General features: G+C 45.8%; 1 protein-coding gene across 1 annotated transcript in view; it reads right to left on the minus strand.

The window, feature by feature from the left end:
- cbsb (cystathionine beta-synthase b) overlaps positions 1 to 20,208 on the minus strand; it is a 25,173-nt gene extending 4,965 nt beyond the window's left edge. Inside the window, exons 1-13 of the mRNA XM_080535583.1 lie at positions 20,139 to 20,208; positions 13,955 to 14,341; positions 11,083 to 11,189; positions 8,063 to 8,197; positions 6,872 to 6,951; positions 6,586 to 6,790; positions 6,296 to 6,387; positions 3,701 to 3,826; positions 2,592 to 2,676; positions 2,346 to 2,451; positions 2,080 to 2,157; positions 1,239 to 1,373; positions 140 to 248 (exon numbers count right to left, since the gene is read on the minus strand). Of these exons, the coding sequence (XP_080391709.1) occupies positions 140 to 248; positions 1,239 to 1,373; positions 2,080 to 2,157; positions 2,346 to 2,451; positions 2,592 to 2,676; positions 3,701 to 3,826; positions 6,296 to 6,387; positions 6,586 to 6,790; positions 6,872 to 6,951; positions 8,063 to 8,197; positions 11,083 to 11,189; positions 13,955 to 14,334 (1,638 nt within the window). The 5' untranslated portion in view covers positions 14,335 to 14,341; positions 20,139 to 20,208. The remainder of the gene's footprint in view (positions 1 to 139; positions 249 to 1,238; positions 1,374 to 2,079; positions 2,158 to 2,345; positions 2,452 to 2,591; positions 2,677 to 3,700; positions 3,827 to 6,295; positions 6,388 to 6,585; positions 6,791 to 6,871; positions 6,952 to 8,062; positions 8,198 to 11,082; positions 11,190 to 13,954; positions 14,342 to 20,138) is intronic.
- Between the last annotated feature and the right edge of the window lie 2,255 nt (positions 20,209 to 22,463).

The following is a 22,463-nucleotide window of genomic DNA, read 5'->3' on the forward strand; positions in this document are numbered from 1 at the left end:
ACTTAGACGTAAGTGCATAAAACCTAAGTCCCAGAATGCTCTCGCAGCGTTCATTAGCATGTGTGTGTGTGTGTGTGTGTGTGTGTGTGTGTGTGTGTGTGTGTGTGCGTGTGTGTGTGTGCGCGTGTGTAAGACTGACCTGTTTGAACTGCTTGTAGAGCACCTTGCTGACGGGGTCAGAGGGCTTGACCTTCCCAGCCAGCACAGACGACAACATGTTGCCCAGGGTAACCATCCCCAGAATCATACTACAGAGAAGATACAACATCATGTCATTATTATCAATAACAAACACTGAATATAGGCAAGTATTAGATTAGATTAGATTAAACTTTATTGTCTTTGCAGAGTACAAGTACTAGACAACAAAATGCAGTTTAGCATCTAACGAGGGCCCTATTCCAAGAAGGGCTATTTAATTAGAGCCAATCCTGAATAGTTTATATTCATATTACTTTGGATAATTCGCAATCATTTCAGCTCGAGTTCCGTTCCATGAATGTGGCTCAAAAAAATTGCTGAATCTAATCAAATAGTGATATAAGAACATGATGATATAAAAAAAACATGACAATGATAGTGATAGGTACAGTAAGGCATGTACAGTAGTTTAGAGGTATATACAGTTATGAACAAACAATATTCTATATACATATATAATTCATTCACTTGATGGATTACAGAGACAGTAAACACAACAACAACAACAACACGTGACGTTAGAATTATAAGGTTCTATCTCCATTTTTGTTAAAATTTAGTTTTTTACATAATCTGATCCATTAGGTGTTTATTAATGCCTGTGTGGTGTTATTTTAAAATGTTGACATTTTTGAGTTAGTAATTCATAAAATACAAAGGTTCCATCTCACAAAACATAATGGAATGTAAAAACTTTGACTCTCAATATCTCTGAACTGCCCTAAACGGAGATAGAACCTTATCATTCTAAACGGAGATAGAACCTTATCATTCTAAACGGAGATAGAACCGTATCATTCTAAACGGAGATAGAACCTTATCATTCTAAACGGAGATAGAACCTTATCATTCTAAACGGAGATAGAACCTTCTCATTCTAAACGGAGATAGAACCTTCTCATTCTAAACGGAGATAGAACCTTATCATTCTAAACGGAGATAGAACCTTATCATTCTAAACGGAGATAGAACCTTATCATTCTAAACGGAGATAGAACCATATCATTCTAAGCTCACGAGCAGCAGCTTGGACGTACCCAGACTCGTCCACCACGGGCGCCTGGTCGAAGGCCTTCTCTTTGAGGATCTTGATGGTCTTCTGGCAGTTGACGGTGGGCAGGACGGTGAGGGGGGCGCTCAGGTGCAGACCCTGCAGGGTGAGGTTCCACCACCTAGACAGAGAGGAACACATAGAGAGATAAACAGATCAGGGTATATACAGGAATCTTGAGGTTCATTTGAAAGTGACAGTTGGATCTAAGTGACAGTTGGATCTAAGTGACAGTTGACACTAGAACAGCCGTGTCTATGTTACCTACTCAGGGTGTATACAGGAATCTTGAGGTTAATTTCAATACCTTTCTAAGACTTTTTAAAGATCTTGTCAATATTTTTCCAGACCTCAACGCCACTTGGAGCTGTAACCGTTTACATTACAGTGACACCTTTAACTTAACAGTTTTAGTTTGCAATAGACTACTAGACCACTATCATACAACAGAATGTTCCGGTTCATCTTTGTTTTTTTAATAAAACTAATTAATTCACAAACTTTTACTGAAAGCTTTTAGGACTGAAACTCTTTGGACAGAGTCTAATTCAGAAAAATACCTACAAAATTCAAGACCTCATAAAATCGTGATAAGAAAAAAAAAAAAGATTTATCAACTTTTAATACTTTTCAAGACACCGTGGATACCCTGCAGATATGTATATGAGAGAGACAACGAGAGAGAGACAGCGAGAGAGTGAGAGCGAGAGAGAGAACGAGAGAGAGACAGCGAGAGAGAGATTTTGAGAGTGTTTTTGTGTGTCTGTGAGGTTGTGATGATGTTGTCTGTCCTCAGGCGAAGGGCAGACGTGTCATCAGTGGCTCACCAGGGCTTGGTCACCATCAGGTACTCTTCGCTCAGGAAGCCCTTGTCAAACATCCACTTGTCACTCAGGAACTTGGACCTGGAGAGTTGGGAGGCGAACACGGATCAGACTCACACATCTCTCCGAACCCACCAGGGTTAGCTTAGCGCTTATTGCCCCTGTCCTATCCACACTCACACCCCCCTCACCCACCCCCTGTCCTATCCACCCTGCACCTACACCCTCACACACACTCACACACACACACACACACAGCGTTTCCTCACATGTAGTTACGGATGGAGTCAGGCAGGATGACCACACAGCGCTGGCCCTCCTTCAGGTCCTTGGCCATCCTCACCGCCGCCGCCATGGCCGTGCCAGAGCTGCCCCCTACAGGGCGGGAGGGGAGACGGAGGCTTAGGGAGAGAGACATGACAAAGCATAATACATATGACACAGCAAAATACACACACACACACACACACACACACACACACACACACACCCGACTCCCATCTGTAAGAACCTACCACACAGAAGGCCCTCCTCCCTGATCAGCATGCGTGACATGGAGAAGGACTCGTCGTCGTTGGACTTATACCACTTGTCAACCACCTGGGGGCAGGAGAGAGAAAAGAGAGAGTTGATCTGCTGTTCTACTATCGTATAATTACGATATAACACGAGAGGGAGCGCTGTTATACTGAATATCAGCACGGCTGTGATTCGGTCGTACCGAAGACGATCACAGCCGTGCTGATATTCAGTATAACAGCACGACCTCGAGTGTGATATTGCTTTTATACAACAGTTCTACAGCGCAATTTATTAGTTAACAATAATAAGTGACAACAGATTATGATTTGTTTGTTTATTTAATCATTTATTTTGGCTCCGTCAAACAAAAAATAGTTCCGCAACTAGACTGTTGCCTAGTAACCTGAACACAAACATCTGCAGGCTAGCTACTTTATATCAACGGTCATTTCGGAGTGATACATAATAGTTAAAAGTCCCAGTGCTGTTATACTGTATATCAGCACTCATGGAATGCCTCTTGTCCAATCAAATTACTTGGTCGGAACTAACTGTTGTATAATACTATTCAACTGCCATTATTCGGTTGTTAAGTCGTGACGTGCTTCCAGGTCCAACGTTGGCTGAGGCGCTCTCTCTCTTCGAAATGCCTCAGTAATAATAATAATTCATTATATTTGTATAGCGCTTTTCCGAGGCTCAAAGACGCTGACAAATATGGGGAAAATGGGAAAGTGCTGCTGTGTCCCTTGTTGTATGAATAGATCTGAGTCTAAAAAACGTTTGAACTGTCATTCTACCGCTGTAGTACACTGGTACTCTGGTGCTTTAGTACACTGGTACTCTGGTGCTTTAGTACACTGGTACTCTGGTGCTTTAGTACACTGGTACTCTGGTGCTTTAGTACACTGGTACTCTGGTGCTTTAGTACACTGGTACTCTGGTGCTTTAGTACACTGGTACTCTGGTGCTTTAGTACACTGGTACTCTGGTGCAGGGAATTTCTGGTTTGGACCCGGAAATTGCTAAACGTCACGTTTGACGTCAGACTTAACAACCGAATTGCAACACACAGCTCAGTTCCAGAACCCGGGCCACTCACAGATCGGTCCAGGACGGTGGGGATGAAGTCGTACCCGATGCCCTCCACCTCATACTGGGTCTTGTCGGTCTTGTTCATGATCTCTGGTTCAGCCAGGATGGAGCCTTCGGGGTCCACTCCCACGATCTGACACACACAAAAACAACAACCGCACTCACATGACACAATGATATCTATAGCATAAAACAAGAAGAAAAAAAAAAGTCTAATTATGTGCCGACACTTCACTCGAGAGACATTACAAGCAAATACTCTGGTGAAACATAACTGACTTGGAATCGTTAACCTTCCAACCTGAAACAACGGTAATAAACTGACTGATGGACTACCTACAGATGCCCTCATCTCAATAGATTTGTATCACTGTTGCCCTTTACATGTCTGGGGGGGGGGGTCAAACCCAGGGCATTGGTTAAATGAGATGAATGAGGGCGCTTAGGTGGCGTAGCGGGTTAAGCGTTGACCATGTAACCGCAGGGTCCCCGGTTCGATTCCGGCCGGGGACATATCCTGCATGTCATCCCTCCTCTCTCTCTCACCCATCCTTCCTGTCTAAATCTCTACTGTCTCTCTCAATAAAAATGAAAAAATATGAGTGGGACTGCCCTACTCAGAATTTTTTTTATAATAAATGAGATGAATGAGTGTGCAATGGGTTGGACAAGACTGAATGGACTTCCACTGACACCACACACTGGACGTGCCAGGCAGATATTAGGGTCTGTTAACACCTGTGCCCAAACCAGTGCCACACAGTTGGTACACTAGGTACAAAGACTAAATGGAACCGTTACTACGTATATGCAGTGTTTCCTCTACATGCATTTATTGGTGGCGGGCCGCCACGAATGAATTTCCTCCGCCACGAATTGATTCAGTCCACACACACAAAAAATAATAATATTCTCAAAAAAAAAAAAAAAAAAAAGAATCTGAACATTTTAGCTGATTAAAATATATCTGATCCTAGATCAGCGCTATAATGGATGTTGACTAAAAGTGCACCTAAATCCACGCCCATCTCTCTCTAACCGCTGATCCAAAATCAGATTAATGACATTCAGTTGACGACGTGACACAAGGGCTCCTGATTGGTCTAAATGTGAACTGTGGTATTATTGTTATTGTGTACAGGCCACCGTAGTGACATCAGGGGGGTATTCCATCAACATCGCTAAAGGGAAAATCCAGGTTTAGTCTGATAAATCTCGCGAGAGTTCTTAAAAATATACAGGCATATTCTGATAGGTCTCGCGAGAGTTATCAAAAATAAGCCAGGATTTTCCTTTAGCGACGTTGATGGAATACCCCCCAGGTCAGGTGGGCAGGTTACGACGAGACAACAAGAGACCGGTATTGTAGAGCTTACAGAGCGAGTTAAAATAAAGACACTTACATTGAAATACAGAAGGACTCACGTGTATGTTTAATAGAATAACACGACATGGTGTCAGAAGTCCTGTAAGTGAGTGTTAAGAGTTAGATCGGCCGACAAGTGTCATTTGAGCTCGTGACGGTGAGAAGGGAGAAGAAAAGATGGATGCTAATGCTAACGCGGGAGCAGCTGCAGTCCAGAGAACGGCGCCAGTTTCAAGTGCTACGTTAGCAGACATTAGCAAGTCAAAAAACTATTCTTATGTGCCGTCACTTTAGCAACGACACAGTATTGTCAAGGGGAAAAGAAGGGGAGACGATTTTTTTATTGACAACGGAATTACATGCTGGAAAAACATGCAGCTAAAATTCAGGGAACATTTGGACAATAAGAGACACACGGGAGAAGTACGGGAAAACAGGGCTCATGTGGGTCTCATCAAAGGTAAGAGTTTGTTTTCTTTAACTCAGCTGATACTCAGCTGTTTACCGAATGCTCCATCTGACTGTGATTTTACTTCTGTAATGTGGTGGGTTGACATAATTCACGCACGGAACTATAGGTTGAGACTATTGTTCCGTCTGTAGTACCCAAGTTGTTTAGACTGTTCTATTTACTGCTTGAGTGTGTTGTTGACAATCGTTCATGTCCTTCATTAAACGTTTAGCTTTGTCATTTGATACGCCGCCTACGACTACCATCTCTCTGCACTACAGTAAACAGTTAATCAGTAACGTTAGCCGCTTTTGTGCTCATGTAGGCCTACTTCGTATTATAGCTGATGATCTTTGTGTGTGTGTATGTGACTGTCAGTCACAAGTTTATATTCTGTATATTCATATATTTTTTTTTTGGGCCATCCTCTAGTTTTGGCTGTGATTAGAAAAAAATTAAAAATAAATAAAATACGTTGTTTTGAGCGCGCGTGCGCGTTTCATGCGCGTGCACGCGGGAAAAATCGCGCGCGCTGTGCGCGCGGTCACGGCCATCCGCCACCATCGTAAAAATTCCTGGAGGAAACACTGTATATGGGTTATCTAATGTTGGGTGCTGCAGTAGTGATAACATCGTTGAATGATCTTTGGCTATAATAAACCTCCGGTGAGTCACAGGCCAGGTGTGTTAGGGAGAGGTATGGAAAAGCATAATCCATATGACACAGCAAAATACACACACACACACACACACACACACACACCAGTGTCAGGTGTGCCAGTCACCTTGATGTTGGGGCATCTCTCCTTCAGCTTGCGGGCGATGCCGGTGATGGTGCCACCCGTGCCAGCGCCGGCCACCAACATGTCCACTTTACCTGGAGTGGCGCAAAGAGATGACATCACAAAACAGGACTGACATCACAAACCAGGACACTAAAGACTTCTCCGACGGGGCTATTTAGACATCCACGAGAATACAGAGAATGGTGAAACCCTTTCTATCACAAGTATAAGCACGTACGCACACGCGCACACACACACCACACGCGCGCACACACACACCACACACGCACCGTCGCACTGCTCCAGAATCTCCTCGGCGGTGGTGTCGTAGTGGGCCAGGGGGTTGCTGGGATTGCGGTACTGGTCCAGGATGTGAGAGTTGGGGATCTCGTTCTTCAGGCGCCAGGCCACGCCCACGTGAGACTCGGGGGAGTCGAAGCGGGCGGCGGTGGGGGTACGCACGATCTCCGCCCCCAAGGCTCTCAGCACGTCCACCTGACGACACGACGGATCTCAGTTAAGAGTTAAAAAAACACCCACACCCACCTCCTCCCCTCACAACACACACACACACACCTTCTCCATGCTCATCTTCTCAGGCATGACGATGATGCAGCGATAGCCTTTCACGGCGGCCGCCAGGGCCAGACCGATACCTTCAGCAGAGGGAGACGGAGAGAGACAGAGAGAGACAGAGAGAGACAGAGAGAGACAGAGAGAGAGAGACAGAGAGGACGTCACGTGACCACCTTGTCATGCTCAGTCACACACAGTGGTGTAGTCTAGTGTTTTCTAGTGGGTATATTGTGATTTTTCCCTCCCAGCCTCATATTGTTCATTTCTGAACGGCATAAAAAAAAATCTGCGCTCCCTGTCTAACGTTATATATATAAATTACATGTTATAAGGCTGATCTGTGCATGATAGTGCTGCATTTTGACATACGTATTTCATGTCGCATCTCCCCCCTTTGATGGTATATGACGCTATAGTCAGTCCCAATGGTCCAAAATTCAAGTCCTTCGTAACACAGACGGGGTGAATTTTATGAATGAAAGTGAAAGTTCTGTCACGAAACGCCGTTACGTATCCTCACACATTGCTAAGTGGGTATATGGAAATCCTTGGCCTTTCCTAGTGGGTATACGGCCTAGTCCTGCGTATCACGTAGACTACACCACTAGTCACACGGCCAGCACCACAGCAGAGCCCTGGTCATGGATTTATAAACGATGGTACGCTCCGACAAAACCAGACTGGCATCTATTCGGTTGTTAAGTCTGACGTCACGTGTGACGTTTAGCAATTTCCGGGTCCAAATAAAAAATTCCCCGCACCAGAGTACCAGGGTACTAAAGCGGTAGAATGACAGTTCAATCGTTTTTTAGACTCGGATCTATTCATACAACAAGGGACGCAGCACTTTCCTGTTTTTCCCATATTTGTCAGCGTCTTTGAGCCTCGGAAAAGCGCTATACAAATATAATGAATTATTATTACCGCGGCATTTCGAAGAGAGCGCCTCAGCCAACGTTGGACCCAGGAAACACGTCACGACTTAACAACCGAATAGAGGCACGTGGGCTTTGGTTCGCAGTAGGAGACGTCGTTCAACTGGCTCTGTCTCCGGAGTTCCTCTGGCGTCGTTAATGAGGAAAAGCGGTGCTTGTGTATGTGATCACGACTAGGACTCTGTCACTGAGGGCGTCCTAAAGGACAGCACCTGTGTTGCCACACACCTCCGCGGACACCTCCAGTACACCTTACCTGTGTTGCCAGAGGTGGGCTCGATGATGGTGTCTCCGGGTTTGAGGATGCCCTCTCTCTCCGCGTCCTCCACCATGCGCAGGCTGATCCTGTCCTTCACGCTGCCCCCCGCGTTGAAGTACTCACACTTGGCCACTACACACAGACAGACAGAAACACAGACAGAAACACAGACAGACACACAGACAGACACACAGAGAGAAAGGGCCAATTAAAAATGTGGGAAAAGATTTGACTTGATCTGTTCAAGCTTGGGTTGTTGCAAACACGGAACTTTTAATCTCCAAAGAAATCACTTCTTGTTAACGGAATCCTAAAGTATGAGTCAACCGCTTGGCTCCGCCTGTCTGAGCAGGACAAGTCGAGGCTGAGGAGATCAGGGGGGAACGACTGAGCCGATTTAGGGAAAATCAGGTGGGGGGGGGGGTCATCCAGAGTTCCAGAGTTTCTCACACACACACACACACACACAATTATCCGATCAAACACCCGCACGCACACACACACACACACAGCTATGCTCTAACCCCCTCTCTAACACACAAATAAAAGCCACTTGGCACAGATTCCGAAACGCCACAAATCTGCTGCGAGCGTTCAGAGCAGAAGACTAATCCTGCTCACGTGGAAATCCAACGCAAGTTATCAAAACAGGCCTCTTTGTCTCCCTCCTCCATGGGAATCAACGAGAGATTGACTTTCAAACAATTAGGGGGCCTAGAAAAACAAACACTTGTATGGGGAGCGGCTTACAGAGGACTGCGGTTTGATCCTGACACCGTTGACCCCCGTTGCAGTGAACCCAAAAACCTTGTGGGGAGAGAGGTGGGCGGGGGGGGGCGGGGCGGGGGGGCGGGGCGGGGGGACGGGGGGGGGAGGCTGGTACAAAGCGGCACGATTAAAAACTTGGCGTAACAGTACAAAAGTCAACTGTACCAACCGCTGAAACCTGCCGCTTGTCCAGGTTTAGAATGATAAGGTTCTATCTCCGTTTAGAATGATAAGGTTCTATCTCCGTTTAGAATGATAAGGTTCTATCTCCGTTTAGAATGATAAGGTTCTATCTCCGTTTAGAATGCTAAGGTTCTATCTCCGTTTAGAATGATAAGGTTCTATCTCCGTTTAGAATGATAAGGTTCTATCTCCGTTTAGAATGATAAGGTTCTATCTCCGTTTAGAATTATATGGTTCTATCTCCGTTTAGGGCAGTTCAGAGATATTGAGCGTCAAAGTTTTTACATTCCATTATGTTTTGTGAGATGGAACCTTTGTATTTTATGAATTACTTAACTCAAAAATGTAAACATTTAAAAAAATAACACCACACAGGGATTAATAAACACCTAATGAATCAGATTATGTAAAAAACAAAATTTTGACCAAAAACCTTATAATTCTAACGTGGTGCTGAGAGGCACATCTGATCTACTAATCACCTCCACCTCGAGACAACTAGGATGAGCTGATCCTGAGGAGATATGAGGTCTGTCGCTGCAACGTCTCATCCAAGGCTGACGTACAGTACATGAGCCAGCAGTTCCCCCTCACGCAGACGTACCCTCAAATGAAGGGCGCCTGGTGGAGGAGGTAGACATGGAAGGACGGGCTCATTGTACCAATTCTGAGTACTGAACTTTGAGTGTCGGCCGACATAGAGTACCGATCCAATAAAAAGCAATTTTTTTTAATGTGAAAGGTTACCACCACCCCCCCCCCCCCCCCACCCCCCCTGGACACGCATACAACCTCCCCTACCCCTACCCATCTCCCCTAACCCTGCCACCCCCCTGACATGCATACAGCCTCCCCTACCCCTAACCATCTCCCCTGTCCCTACCACCCCCCCCCCCCCCTCCCCGTTCGCTAACTCTGCGTTCCATGTGCCCATGTTATCTGTTGCTTGTTGTTTCTGTGTTTTCCGTTTCTCCCATATTGTCAGCGTCTTTGAGCCTCGGAAAAGCGCTATATACATTTAATGAATTATTATTATTATTATTACTGCCTGCCACCCCTCGAAACACTCGCCTTGCAAACAAAAAAGCATGAAACGGGTGTTTGACAAGAGACGACTATTACCACAGTTTGTGTCATGGCATTGGATGGGTAAATAGCCCTGATCTTAACACCTGCAGAATTACTTCGAAAACAGTTTACTGTGACTGTGTTTCTCCACGCTGTCTGGAATTGTACCTAGTGTGCACCCCTGATAGTAATGCATGGAATAGAATGAGGAATGATATGTTACCGTTCTTCATTCCATTCATTACAATGAGCCCCTCCCCCTCCTCCCGTGATTCAAACGTGATTGACAGCTGTCTGCAGCGGTTCAGCGTCCAGGGAGAGGACACGACCGTGGCCACGCTACGGCTGGTCAGCTACGGTCTGGTCAGCCACGGTCTGGTCAGCCACGCTACGGCTGGTCAGCCACGGTCTGGTCAGCAACGCTACGGCTGGTCAGCCACGGTCTGGTCAGCAACGCTACGGCTGGTCAGCCACGCTACGGCTGGTCAGCCACGGTCTCAGGACAACCCTCACGTCCGTCACCAGGTCTTTTTTGTTCATGTACATTTTTTGGAACGTTGTCTTTTAATCCCCTTCTTTCTCTCTCGCCCCCCCCCCCCACACACAAACACCAACAGGACCGTTTCCTACATAATCCAGATCCCTTTGATCTCACAAATTCCCATGAATGTTGCAGCAATCCAGCCTGGTGCCACCTGATTGGCTGATACCAGTCTTCCTCCCTCGTCCCTCTGCACCCCACTTTGCTACAGTGGCCTTCAGTTTTTCCCACAAAGCCAGAACAGGACATTCTTTCAGACCCTCCACCCCCACTACCCTGAGGTCCGCAAGACACAGTCACAAAGCCATGGTCAGAGAAATGTTATGACAGGAAGGTCTGTATGATACCCAAATGTTCACATACTGACAGACAAGGAGGGTGTGTGTGTGTGTGTGTGTGTGTGTGTGTGTGTGTGTGTGTGTGTGTGTGTGTGTGTGTGTGTGTCCTGAGTACTCACAAAGTTCACACTTGAGGCCGAAGGTTTTGGGGATCTTGTTCATGCGGACGAGGGGTGTGTCCCCGATCCTCCGGAGGATGTTGGGTAAGATGCCGGGGGCCTGGGTCCTGGGGGAGAGAGAGAGGGGTTTCACATGTCAATCACAGAGACACAGAGACACATATCAATGCAATTAGCCCAAAATGAGAGCATGACTTATTTATTTATTTTTAAATGAAATAGGAGAACATTTTTATTACAGGGTGAGTTTTGCCTCTCTGCTCTGACAAACAAAGATCATAATATTGTAAAAGGGAAATGTTTAACGTTGCCACTTTTGAGATAACTTTGTAACTATCATGATAACTTTTTGTGAGTTTTTGTGAGTTTTGTAACGTGGCTGCTTCTAGATCCAGTGTAACTAACTTAGGACATGAACACACCATGCCCTCGCCTGGGGATGAAGGGTTTGTTTGATGGGTTGCAAGTGGAAAGATTACAGTGCCAAAACTATCAGAGCAAAGGCGGGAGGGAGCCAGAAAGATTCCATGTACTTTCCTATACAAACAAACACTTCCTCTCACAAAAAATGGCCACATCATGGTGATTCAACCAAACTCGTTCCCAATCTTCTCTGTGAGCTCATTGTGAGTAACAAAAGGTCACCCAGAGAATACAACCCACACAAACTACAAACCCAGACGTTGTATACAAGGCGTGCTAGGCTAGGAGCTTAGCTACATGCTAATCCCAGACACGTCTCAACAACAGCACAATGGTTTCCACACAAAGACAACAACACCACCCAATACGAGCACTGGACCTAACCTACAGGGTAGAGAAGGGAGAAGCCTTGCATCTGTGTGTGTGTGTGTGTGTGTGTGTGTGTGTGTGTGTGTGTGTGTGTGTGTGCGCGTGTGTGTGTGCGTGTGCGCGCGGAATCAATACTTTCCAGACACGAGTTGGTGAGAAACAGACATTCCTTGAATACAAGAACTACACTGACATCTAATTATGTCACTCCGAATTTTAGATGTTCTAGTGGTAAGCGCACATTTTCTTACAGAGCAATAGCTTTATGGAATAGGCGACCTGCCTCTCTCAGAGGCCTCCCTACCTGCCTCTCTCAGAGGCCTCCCTACCTGCCCCTCTCAGAGGCCTCCCTACCTGCCTCTCTCAGAGGCCTACCTACCTGCCTCTCTCAGAGGCCTACCTACCTGCCTCTCTCAGAGGCCTACCTGCCTCTCTCAGAGGCCTACCTACCTGCCTCTCTCAGAGGCCTCCCTACCTGCCTCTCTCAGAGGCCTACCTGCCTCTCTCAGAGGCCTCCCTACCTGCCCCTCTCAGAGGCCTACCTACCTGCCTCTCTCAGAGGCCTACCTACCTGCCTCTCTCAGAGGCCTACCTACCTGCCTCTCAGAGGCCTCCCTACCTGCCTCTCTCAGAGGCCTACCTACCTGCCCCTCTCAGAGGCCTACCTACCTGCCTCTCTCAGAGGCCTACCTGCCTCTCTCAGAGGCCTACCTACCTGCCCCTCTCAGAGGCCTCCCTACCTGCCTCTCTCAGAGGCCTACCTACCTGCCTCTCTCAGAGGCCTACCTACCTGCCTCTCTCAGAGGCCTACCTACCTGCCTCTCTCAGAGGCCTACCTACCTGCCTCTCTCAGAGGCCTACCTACCTGCCTCTCTCAGAGGCCTACCTACCTGCCTCTCTCAGAGGCCTCCCTACCTGCCTCTCTCAGAGGCCTACCTACCTGCCTCTCTCAGAGGCCTACCTACCTGCCTCTCTCAGAGGCCTACCTACCTGCCTCTCTCAGAGGCCTACCTACCTGCCCCTCTCAGAGGCCTACCTACCTGCCTCTCTCAGAGGCCTACCTACCTGCCTCTCTCAGAGGCCTACCTACCTGCCTCTCTCAGAGGCCTCCCTACCTGCCTCTCTCAGAGGCCTCTCTACCTGCCTCTCTCAGAGGCCTACCTACCTGCCTCTCTCAGAGGCCTCTCTACCTGCCTCTCTCAGAGGCCTACCTACCTGCCTCTCTCAGAGGCCTACCTACCTGCCTCTCTCAGAGGCCTACCTACCTGCCTCTCTCAGAGGCCTCCCTACCTGCCTCTCTCAGAGGCCTACCTACCTGCCTCTCTCAGAGGCCTCCCTACCTGCCTCTCTCAGAGGCCTACCTACCTGCCTCTCTCAGAGGCCTACCTACCTACCTGCCTCTCTCAGAGGCCTACCTACCTACCTGCCTCTCTCAGAGGCCTACCTCCCTACCTGCCTCTCTCAGAGGCCTACCTACCTGCCTCTCTCAGGGGCCTACCTACCTACCTGCCTCTCTCAGAGGCCTACCTACCTGCCTCTCTCAGAGGCCTACCTACCTACCTGCCTCTCTCAGAGGCCTACCTACCTACCTGCCTCTCTCAGAGGCCTACCTACCTGCCTCTCTGAGGCCTACCTACCTGCCTCTCTCAGAGGCCTACCTACCTGCCTCTCTCAGAGGCCTACCTACCTGCCTCTCTCAGAGGCCTACCTACCTGCCTCTCTCAGAGGCCTACCTACCTGCCTCTCTCAGAGGCCTCCCTACCTGCCTCTCTCAGAGGCCTACCTACCTGCCTCTCTCAGAGGCCTACCTAGGAGAGACTTCAAGAAACACATCAAAACTCACTTTGATGGTCATGGGGACTAATTTATGCAAAACCAAGTGAATGTATTGCTTTTCTGCTGTTGTTATGTATTGTGTATTAATGTGTTTTAATGCCATGTTTCAGAAGGTTTATTGACATGTACTGAAAGTGTATGAAGTAATGAAATACTGATTTTTGTAATGTTTTAATGTAAGGACTCTTGGAAGATTAGCCATTGGCTAAAAGAGGTCCTAATAAAAACTCAAACTCAAACTCACCGTTCAGGGTGGAGGTGAGGGGACTCAGAGGGAGCCATGCCGAGTCTCCAGGTGCAGCGGCTCGGCAGGTCAGGGCGAATCCAGTTCCTCTCCTCCACGCCGGGCTCTCCTCCGTTCTCTCCGTTCTCTAGCTCTCCGTTCTCACACCCCTCCCCGTTCACTTGGTCGCTACCGTTCTTGGAGCTGTTCAACGTGTTTTTGGCCTCCCCGTTCTTCAAGGTCCCACCGCCACTGACTTTGGAGCCCCCGTTCGAAAGGGCATCTCCTCCGTTGGTCTTAGCGTCCCCGTTGAGGAGGATCTCTGTGTGTCGGAGCTTGGCGGCATGGGGGCAGGCGGAGGGCACAGGGCCCATATCTGTACTGGAGGGAACAGCAGGCATGGTTTACCTGAGAGAGAGAGAGAGATAGGGAGAGAGAGAGAGAGATAGGGAGAGAGAGAGAGAGATAGGGAGAGAGAGACAGACAGAGAGAGAGAGACAACAATGAACAGTGAGACAAGGGGTCAGACATTAGGTTAGATTAGGATATACAGGCGATACACTGATTACTTAATTAGCACAGATAAGAATGACACAACTCTTCCATTTTCTTCTATGGTAACGTGGTCAGTGGTTCACTGTTTCAGTGGTAACGTGGTCAGGGGTTCACTGTTTCAGTGGTAACGTGGTCAGGGGATCACTGTTTCAGTGGTAACGTGGTCAGGGGTTCACTGTTTCAGTGGTAACGTGGTCAGGGGTTCACTGTTTCAGTGGTAACGTGGTCAGGAGTTCACTGTTTCAGTGGTAACGTGGTCAGTGGTTCACTGTTTCAGTGGTAACGTGGTCAGGGGTTCACTGTTTCAGTGGTAACGTGGTCAGTGGTTCACTGTTTCAGTGGTAACGTGGTCAGGGGTTCACTGTTTCAGTGGTAACGTGGTCAGGGGTTCACTGTTTCAGTGGTAACGTGGTCACTGGTTCACTGTTTCAGTGGTAACGTGGTCAGTGGTTCACTGTTTCAGTGGTAACGTGGTCTGGGGTTCACTGTGTCAGTGGTAACGTGGTCAGGAGTTCACTGTTTCAGTGGTAACGTGGTCAGTGGTTCACTGTTTCAGTGGTAACGTGGTCAGGGGTTCACTGTTTCAGTGGTAACGTGGTCTGGGGTTCACTGTGTCAGTGGTAACGTGGTCAGGAGTTCACTGTTTCAGTGGTAACGTGGTCAGTGGTTCACTGTTTCAGTGGTAACGTGGTCAGGGGATCACTGTTTCAGTGGTAAATAAACACTTGAATACATTACCTGGAAAAACATGCAATAGAGATTAACTGTGCTGGTGGAGAATAAGAATGATCTGACAGTGGTCCATCTATATATCATCGGTTGGTGAACACACACTCACACTCACATGCTCGGCACAGAATTTAACCAAATTGCTGAACCGTTACAACCCCTCTCACACCATTCGCGTGACCGTGTGTCACCGGGTAATGTGAGACTCGTCACAGTACATTTAACACTAGAACAGCCATGAGGGGTCATTTGACCCCTGTGAGTAAGTCAGGACCCTCCTTTCATGACTTTTCCTAGATATGTGGTGTTCTACCACCCCAGTATCCTTTACATTTTCAAAATCACATCAGGATAAGCTAATATAAAGCAATTTTGCCGTTTTTTCGGTGTAGGAAGCAGGCTAATTTACAAGACGGCCAACTATCTGACCCCCAAGGCGGCTCTTTTAGTAGGTAAAAAAGGCACTGCTGTTCTAGTGTTAAGGGGACTGGGGGAGAAGGTAATTCCTACTTGGTTTATGGAGTCCAAACAAACACAAAAACAAGATAATCTCTCAGACATTAACCAAGGCCCAACACACGCTAACCGAGCATTAGCGAGTAAGTGTCCACATTGTTTCTCATTGTACAGCACACAATGGGCGGCTGTGGCGCAGGAGGTAGAGTCGCCATCTAATGATCGCAAGGTTGGCAGATCAGCGATTCGAGCCCCGGCTGGCCACATGTCGAAGTGTCCTTGGGCAAGACACTGAACCCCAAAATTGCTCCCAGTGAGTGGGCCGGCGCCTTGCATGGTAGCTTGCCGCCATTGGCGTGTGATTGTGTGTGTGAATGGGTGAATGAGAGGCCGTTGTAAAGCGCTTTGGATAAAGGCGCTATATAAGTGCAGGCCATTTACATAACACACAGAACTGAGCCTTTTAATTTAACTGACACTGGTGGACTAATAATCAACTAACAATCAACTTTAATCAATGGTCAGTGATCAGACATCTCCGCCTAGAGGGAGGCAGGTTGGACTAGAAAAGCTTTGGGTTTTAAACAGCGCAAACCAAATCTACTGAACACAGCTGAGCTGTTAAAGAGGAACTATAGCTTTTCCTGTCTAGGTCGTATCAGTAGTGGTTATGTAAATCGATTCTAGCCCAGAAAACTGACAAAAAAAGTGTCAAAAGGTTTGGACATGAACCCAGTTGTGTTAACGTTTCAGTCAGGTTCGAGTCAGAGAGAACAGAGCGTGTTCTGCAGAGAGCTGTGAAGCCTCTCCTTTCCCCTGACAGGTTTAAAGGTTGGGCATTGAATGTAAAATACTGCACACAGCTGATCTTCCTCTGCCTGGCTGAGCTGAAGGCTGTGGAAACACACCCACGCACGTTGCACACACACACACACACACACACACACACACACACACACCCAACACCACTTTTTCTTGGCAAGCTACAGAGCTACTCCTGTCCGGCTGCCCAGATATATTGGTTACATTACACAACGCTGTATCCACCAACAGTTTTAAAGAGCTATGGGAGACAAACACACGTGTACGGCACAGGACGTCCCGATAGGTCAGCTGACGTGATGACGAGGCGAGACGTGCCCCCAGACACAGCAGAAGAAGCCACAATGTTAACCCTTTAATATTTACCAAGACTGGCTTCTCTTTGAAACAGCAGAGAAGGCTCTCAATAAACCTTTAAGTTAGGGTTATGGCCTAGTGCAAAAGACATGATATTGTAGACAGTGTATCACAGTATAAGGTATTACAGTGAGTATAAATAATAATAATAATAATTCATTGTATTTATATAGCACTTTTCCAGGGCTCAAAGACTCTGAATAAATGAATATAATTAGTGAATATACATGAGATGAATATCAATATGATATGTACAGTTGAACATGGGGGCAATTGGTCTTGAGGTATGTTACATATATGTAAGATGTATAATTAGAGACCGATATCATAATATATGGCATAAACAGGCAGTAATGCTAAATGCTAAAGTGAAGTCGTCAGTGTGGGGGATGGAAGGTTCGGGGGTGGAAGGTTCCGGCTGAGAGACCTTTCACCTTTTATTACAACTCCTAATTATAGGTCTGCTGCTAGACTTCCTGTATAAAGTAGCTGGGTTGGTGTTGTGTAAATGCAACCCGACCCTCAGCAGCTAGGAGCAGAGACCATGTGGTAGGTGGGGCCTGTCCCAGTTTCCCCTGTGAGGGAGTAGTAACACAGCGTGTGCAGAAATAGATACAGCCCACATGTACCTACGTGTGTGGAGGTAACTGATACAGCCCAATGTGTGCCATGAAAGAGATGGCTGGTGGGCATATCATTTGGGAGTTATGGGGAGAGAACACACGTACGGGATTTCCATGTTTCCATCTGTTGGGGAAAATTACCTGACACTCAAAGAGTCTGTGCACGTCCCTGCTATGGAGGGGTCGATCAGGGTGGGCCAGTTGTCTAGGCCTAGCCTAGCACAAGCCCTGAAAATGCTGTGACAGTGTGCACATTTCCTCTTTTTCATAGATGTTACTCAGGAGTTTACGCTGATTTCTAAGGTGGCTTGTTCTGCATTTGTTAGCGTGACGTTTTTTTTTCCTAATGCATTATTTACGATCCTGTTGTTCATCTGAACTGGCTTTGTTTCCATGGACGTTGACAAGGACCCTCCACCTCCTGCTGCCAGGCCAAGACCCCTTGTGTGCAAGAGGTTTTATGGTCAACAGGTGTAGGGGCGGCTGTGGCGCAGGAGGTAGAGTCTCCGTCTAATGATCACAAGGTTGGCAGATCGGCGGTTCGAGCCCCGGCTGGCCACATGTCGAAGTGTCCTTGGGCAAGACACTGAACCCCAAATTTGCTCCCAGTGAGCGGGCCGGCGCCTTGCATGGCAGCTTGCCGCCATTGGTGTGTGAATGTGTGTGTGAATGGGTGAATGAGAGGCCGTTGTAAAGCGCTTTGGAGCAGCCTTGGAGCAGCAAAAAAGGCGCGATATAAGTGCAGTCCATTTACCATTTACTATGTTTTTCTTTGTGACAACCGATCTATAAAGACAGTAAATTCCTTTTTGGGTCATTGCTCATTCGATGTTTGACCACAGATGTGTGTAGCTACAGGCCCAGACCTGAATAAACTATCTTGATTCAACTTTCCAATTGAGCATCGACTTTAAATACTTTATTCCATGTTTTATACTTCAATATCATAAATCATCATTAGGCCTACAGCATCGCTATGTTGAGAGAGCAAAGACACGGGTTAAGTAAACATAGTGGTGGAAGGAACTTGGGGTTGTTCAGCCACTCAGTCAGCACAATAACCAAGGTAAGAGGCCTCCTGTAACTCCTCTAACTCCAGCCCAGGCGCCAGAGGCATGTAGTAGGCTGTCCCACCGAGCATCGTGGCCGAGCAGGTTCCCGACCATCCCCCACTGCTTTTGTGATTCAAATGAAAATACATTGAAAACTCGCAGGAATGGGAAACACATGTAGTCCTATGCTGTTTCTCATCAGCCTTGTGTGTATATGTTGGTAGGTTAGTGAAATAATTCGCTATTACAGCCATAAATGTAATGTATGCATACCAATCTGAACCAACGTTTGTGATAGTAGAGTAGGGAGAGATCAAAACAGTTCCAGTGAAGAGGTAGACAAGAATAATTGCCTTGTTGTGGGTAATCGTGTTAACACCTGAAAAGCACTAATCCATATAGGCTACTTACTTAGGGGGCCATTCTTATGCAAACCAGTTGATCTCTAACTGAATTGGTTCATTTTAAAATATTTCAAATAATCTCAATGACTGTGCTTGACGGTATGTTTAAACGTCTTTTCAAACTTAGAAACACAAAAGCGCAAAACGGCCTGAATGGTCCAAGAATGAGAATGTATGTAACCCAATTAGCTTTGACCTGTAGCCCACTAACCTGATCAACCAACTATGTTATAACTGGTTTACTAAATCAACAACCAAGTGCTCGTCTATCAGATCAATCTGACAAGGTAATCGATCGCTGCGACACCCTAGTGCTGATCGATAGATTTGAATATACATACATATTCACATACATACATATTCACATTCACAGTAGACTAATAATATAATAATAATACAATAATAATAACTAATATTACAACACTATTGACCAGCTACTGTATTGTAGGCATGCGTGCCGATCCTATTCGAATTTCACCATCACTTTATGACTCATTACCATATTCTACTTTATTATGACTTACTTTACTTATTCTATTAATGTCTTATGAATGTGTATCCTGCTGCAATGCCAACGTCCTAGAACCTAAACCTATGTTACTCTCCTGTGTACCTGTACATTGTAGTTGTAATAAAAACAATCCTGATTCTGATGTGTTCTATTTTAGATTATATTGATAATAAACCCAAATATGAAGGTTAACACAAATACAATATAATTAGATGTATAGCTGTCTGTCTGAGACGAATATCTAGAATAAGTCTAATAGATAGATATTCAAATGCAAATGCACAATGTTTAATTACATTTTCACAAACGTCACACTTAGGACGGGAAGGATGAGATGATGCAATCGTCGCATTCTACATTCATTGTCTGCGTTGACCGTGAGGATGCTGTGTGCTGTGACGTAAATGCTATTTCATCATGCATGCTTCATCATTATGCCAATCAATCAATCAATCAATGGCTTCAGATCCTCACTGTTTTCAACATTACAGACTCACGGACAGATTTAGAAAGTACAGTTTAGAAACGCACAGCCTTAATGTCCCGGGGAGACAGACCGCTTGTGTGCATGTGTGCGGAGAATGCAAGCGTGCCTTGTGAATCACACCGGATATCTTGATAATATAGCTTTTATATCTCAATAGTCTTGATAAGGGTATATTCATATTCAGTAGAAAGACATAGATGTTAACTCACCTTTTCGTCAATTTAAAATAGTAGTAATAGTAGCGATATGTGATCCAGTGATCCAGACCTTCCGTAGAATGCGAGAGAGAGACTGTCTATGAAACGCCGGTGCCACAATGTTACAGTCGCTCACATGCGACTAAAGCGAAAGGAACCATCCAATGTGATTGGAGCATCCTTGTTTGGTGTGGACGGTGATTGGTTAAGGTGGAGGCGTTTGTTTGTCGATGTCCTCCAATCAGAGCGTATCGATTTGTCGGGCCTTCGAGTGTCCTCTCAGGATGAGGTTCGTAAAGGTTACGCTGCTACAGACAGATGCGTTACCTTACCGGTATAGACAGATCGTGCCGTGGGTAAACATAAACAATTGATTTATGACGGAATATCTATAATTTCAACATTTAGGGGTTTCTAATTCAGAACCTTCCGCTCATAGTCATAGTTTGGTTTCTCATTAGGCGCAACCGAATGACCCCCTATGACCACAAGAAATTAAGCATCTTCAACCAACCACTGTGCCCATTGCACTATTCTTTTTAACAGTGTTTAAAGACCCCCCTCCAGTCAAAATCGAACATTTTAAAATGAAAATACACGTTTTAAGTATACGTTTAAGTTATTTTTCAAGAGGCAGCACTGTTACTTTTTTTTTGTACAAATAAAAAATAAAATAAAATAATAATAAAGATAATAATAATAATAATAGTAATAATAATAATAATAATAATAATTAAGAAAATGCACTAGCTCATTGAGAAACGTCCACCCATAGGAATGCAGTTCAAACACGCCCCAGCATACGAGTTTCCCCAAACGGTAACATGTGTCAGAGTCAAACGGTAACATGTGTCAGTGGTTTAATTTATTGTTTCCAGATTTCTGTGCCCGTCGAGACACGTGTCTTTCCAGACGGTGTTATGTATGGTTATGGCGCAGTTGATTTCGGTGACACAGAGGGGAAACTGCGTGCTAAAGATGACCTTGCAGTTTCTCAATGAGATGTTGCATCAGCTAGCTAGCACATGCATTTTAATTGCATTTGCAATTTTTGAGTTAGTAATTAATAAAATACAAAGGTTCCATCTCACAAAACATAATGGAATGTGAAAACTTTGACGCTCAATATCTCTGAACTACCCTAAACTGAGATAGAACCTTATCATTCTAAACGGAGATAGAACCTTATCATTCTAAGCTCACGAAATGTGGCCTGTAGTTGACCCTTGAAACAGAATACGATGTTAACATGTGGGAAATCCACCCTATAATTCTACCTCTGGAAGCAATTCCCAAAGTCAACAACAACATTCCTCCCCAGTAAAAATCGTTCTTTTGTCCAAAAGCATCCTGGTAAGTATCCACTGCCTAGTCCTGCCCTCTGCGGCCCCAGAAGACCCTAAGAAAAACAAAGGTAACTACAAACTAGCAATATTGTTGTCAAGGAACACTATCTTCTTGATTGTATAAATATCAAACTGGCACTTAAATCATAACAGGTTGGTTTCCTCAGACACAGATTAAGCCTAATGGTAGACTAAATAGCATCTTCAATTGAGATTTTCTACTGAAAGTGAGTTGCTCCAGGACTAGGTTTAATGTGTGTGTGTGTGTGTGTGTGTGTGTGGGGGAAGCTGTTTGTAGAGGTTAATGGACAATAATCAACTAATGGCGTTCAGAGTAATTCATAACAATCTTACCAGTAGCCTATAAGCCTCTCCTACAGTATGTGATTATAATATATGTCAAGACACTTGACACTATCTAGGACAGGGGTATATACAATGTGTAGCTGGTCTTGCCTTTGTCAATTGGTACTCCTCTGGTGTAAAGGATACCATAATCAGTTTGATTGATTGATTGAAAACCTTTATTGTCCCCAATGGGGAAATTTTGTTGTCAAACAGCTCAGTTAGGGCAGAAAACATTCAGTACAGAAAAGGCTCAATAAGTAAAAAGTTCCAAAAGTTCCATCTCCAGGTCTCCCCCACCCTGCAGGGCCTGAGAGATGATCAGATTAAAACCATTAATTAAACTGCACCTTAACATTTTTTTAAAGGCATGGATAAGCATGTAAGAGTGAATTTATTTTGCTATATGGACCCACTCCAAATTAGGATAACCCCAGGATATTCAAATCCCGCTAATTGGTTTAGGCAGTAAGCCTTAAATAAATCTAAGATAGATAACCATTCATTTGAGCCAATTCCTTCTCCATACACAGAGGTGACCATGCATCAAGACATTAGCTGATGCGGTGGGTTTCAGGCTACTAGGAATTCAGCTTAGATTAGCAGGATTTCACCATCCCTTACTTACAGTAAAACCAGTCTGAAC

This window comes from Nansenia antarctica (genome assembly GCF_963989245.1).
Source record: "Nansenia antarctica genome assembly, chromosome: 7".
NCBI classification, from domain to species: domain Eukaryota; kingdom Metazoa; phylum Chordata; class Actinopteri; order Argentiniformes; family Microstomatidae; genus Nansenia; species Nansenia antarctica.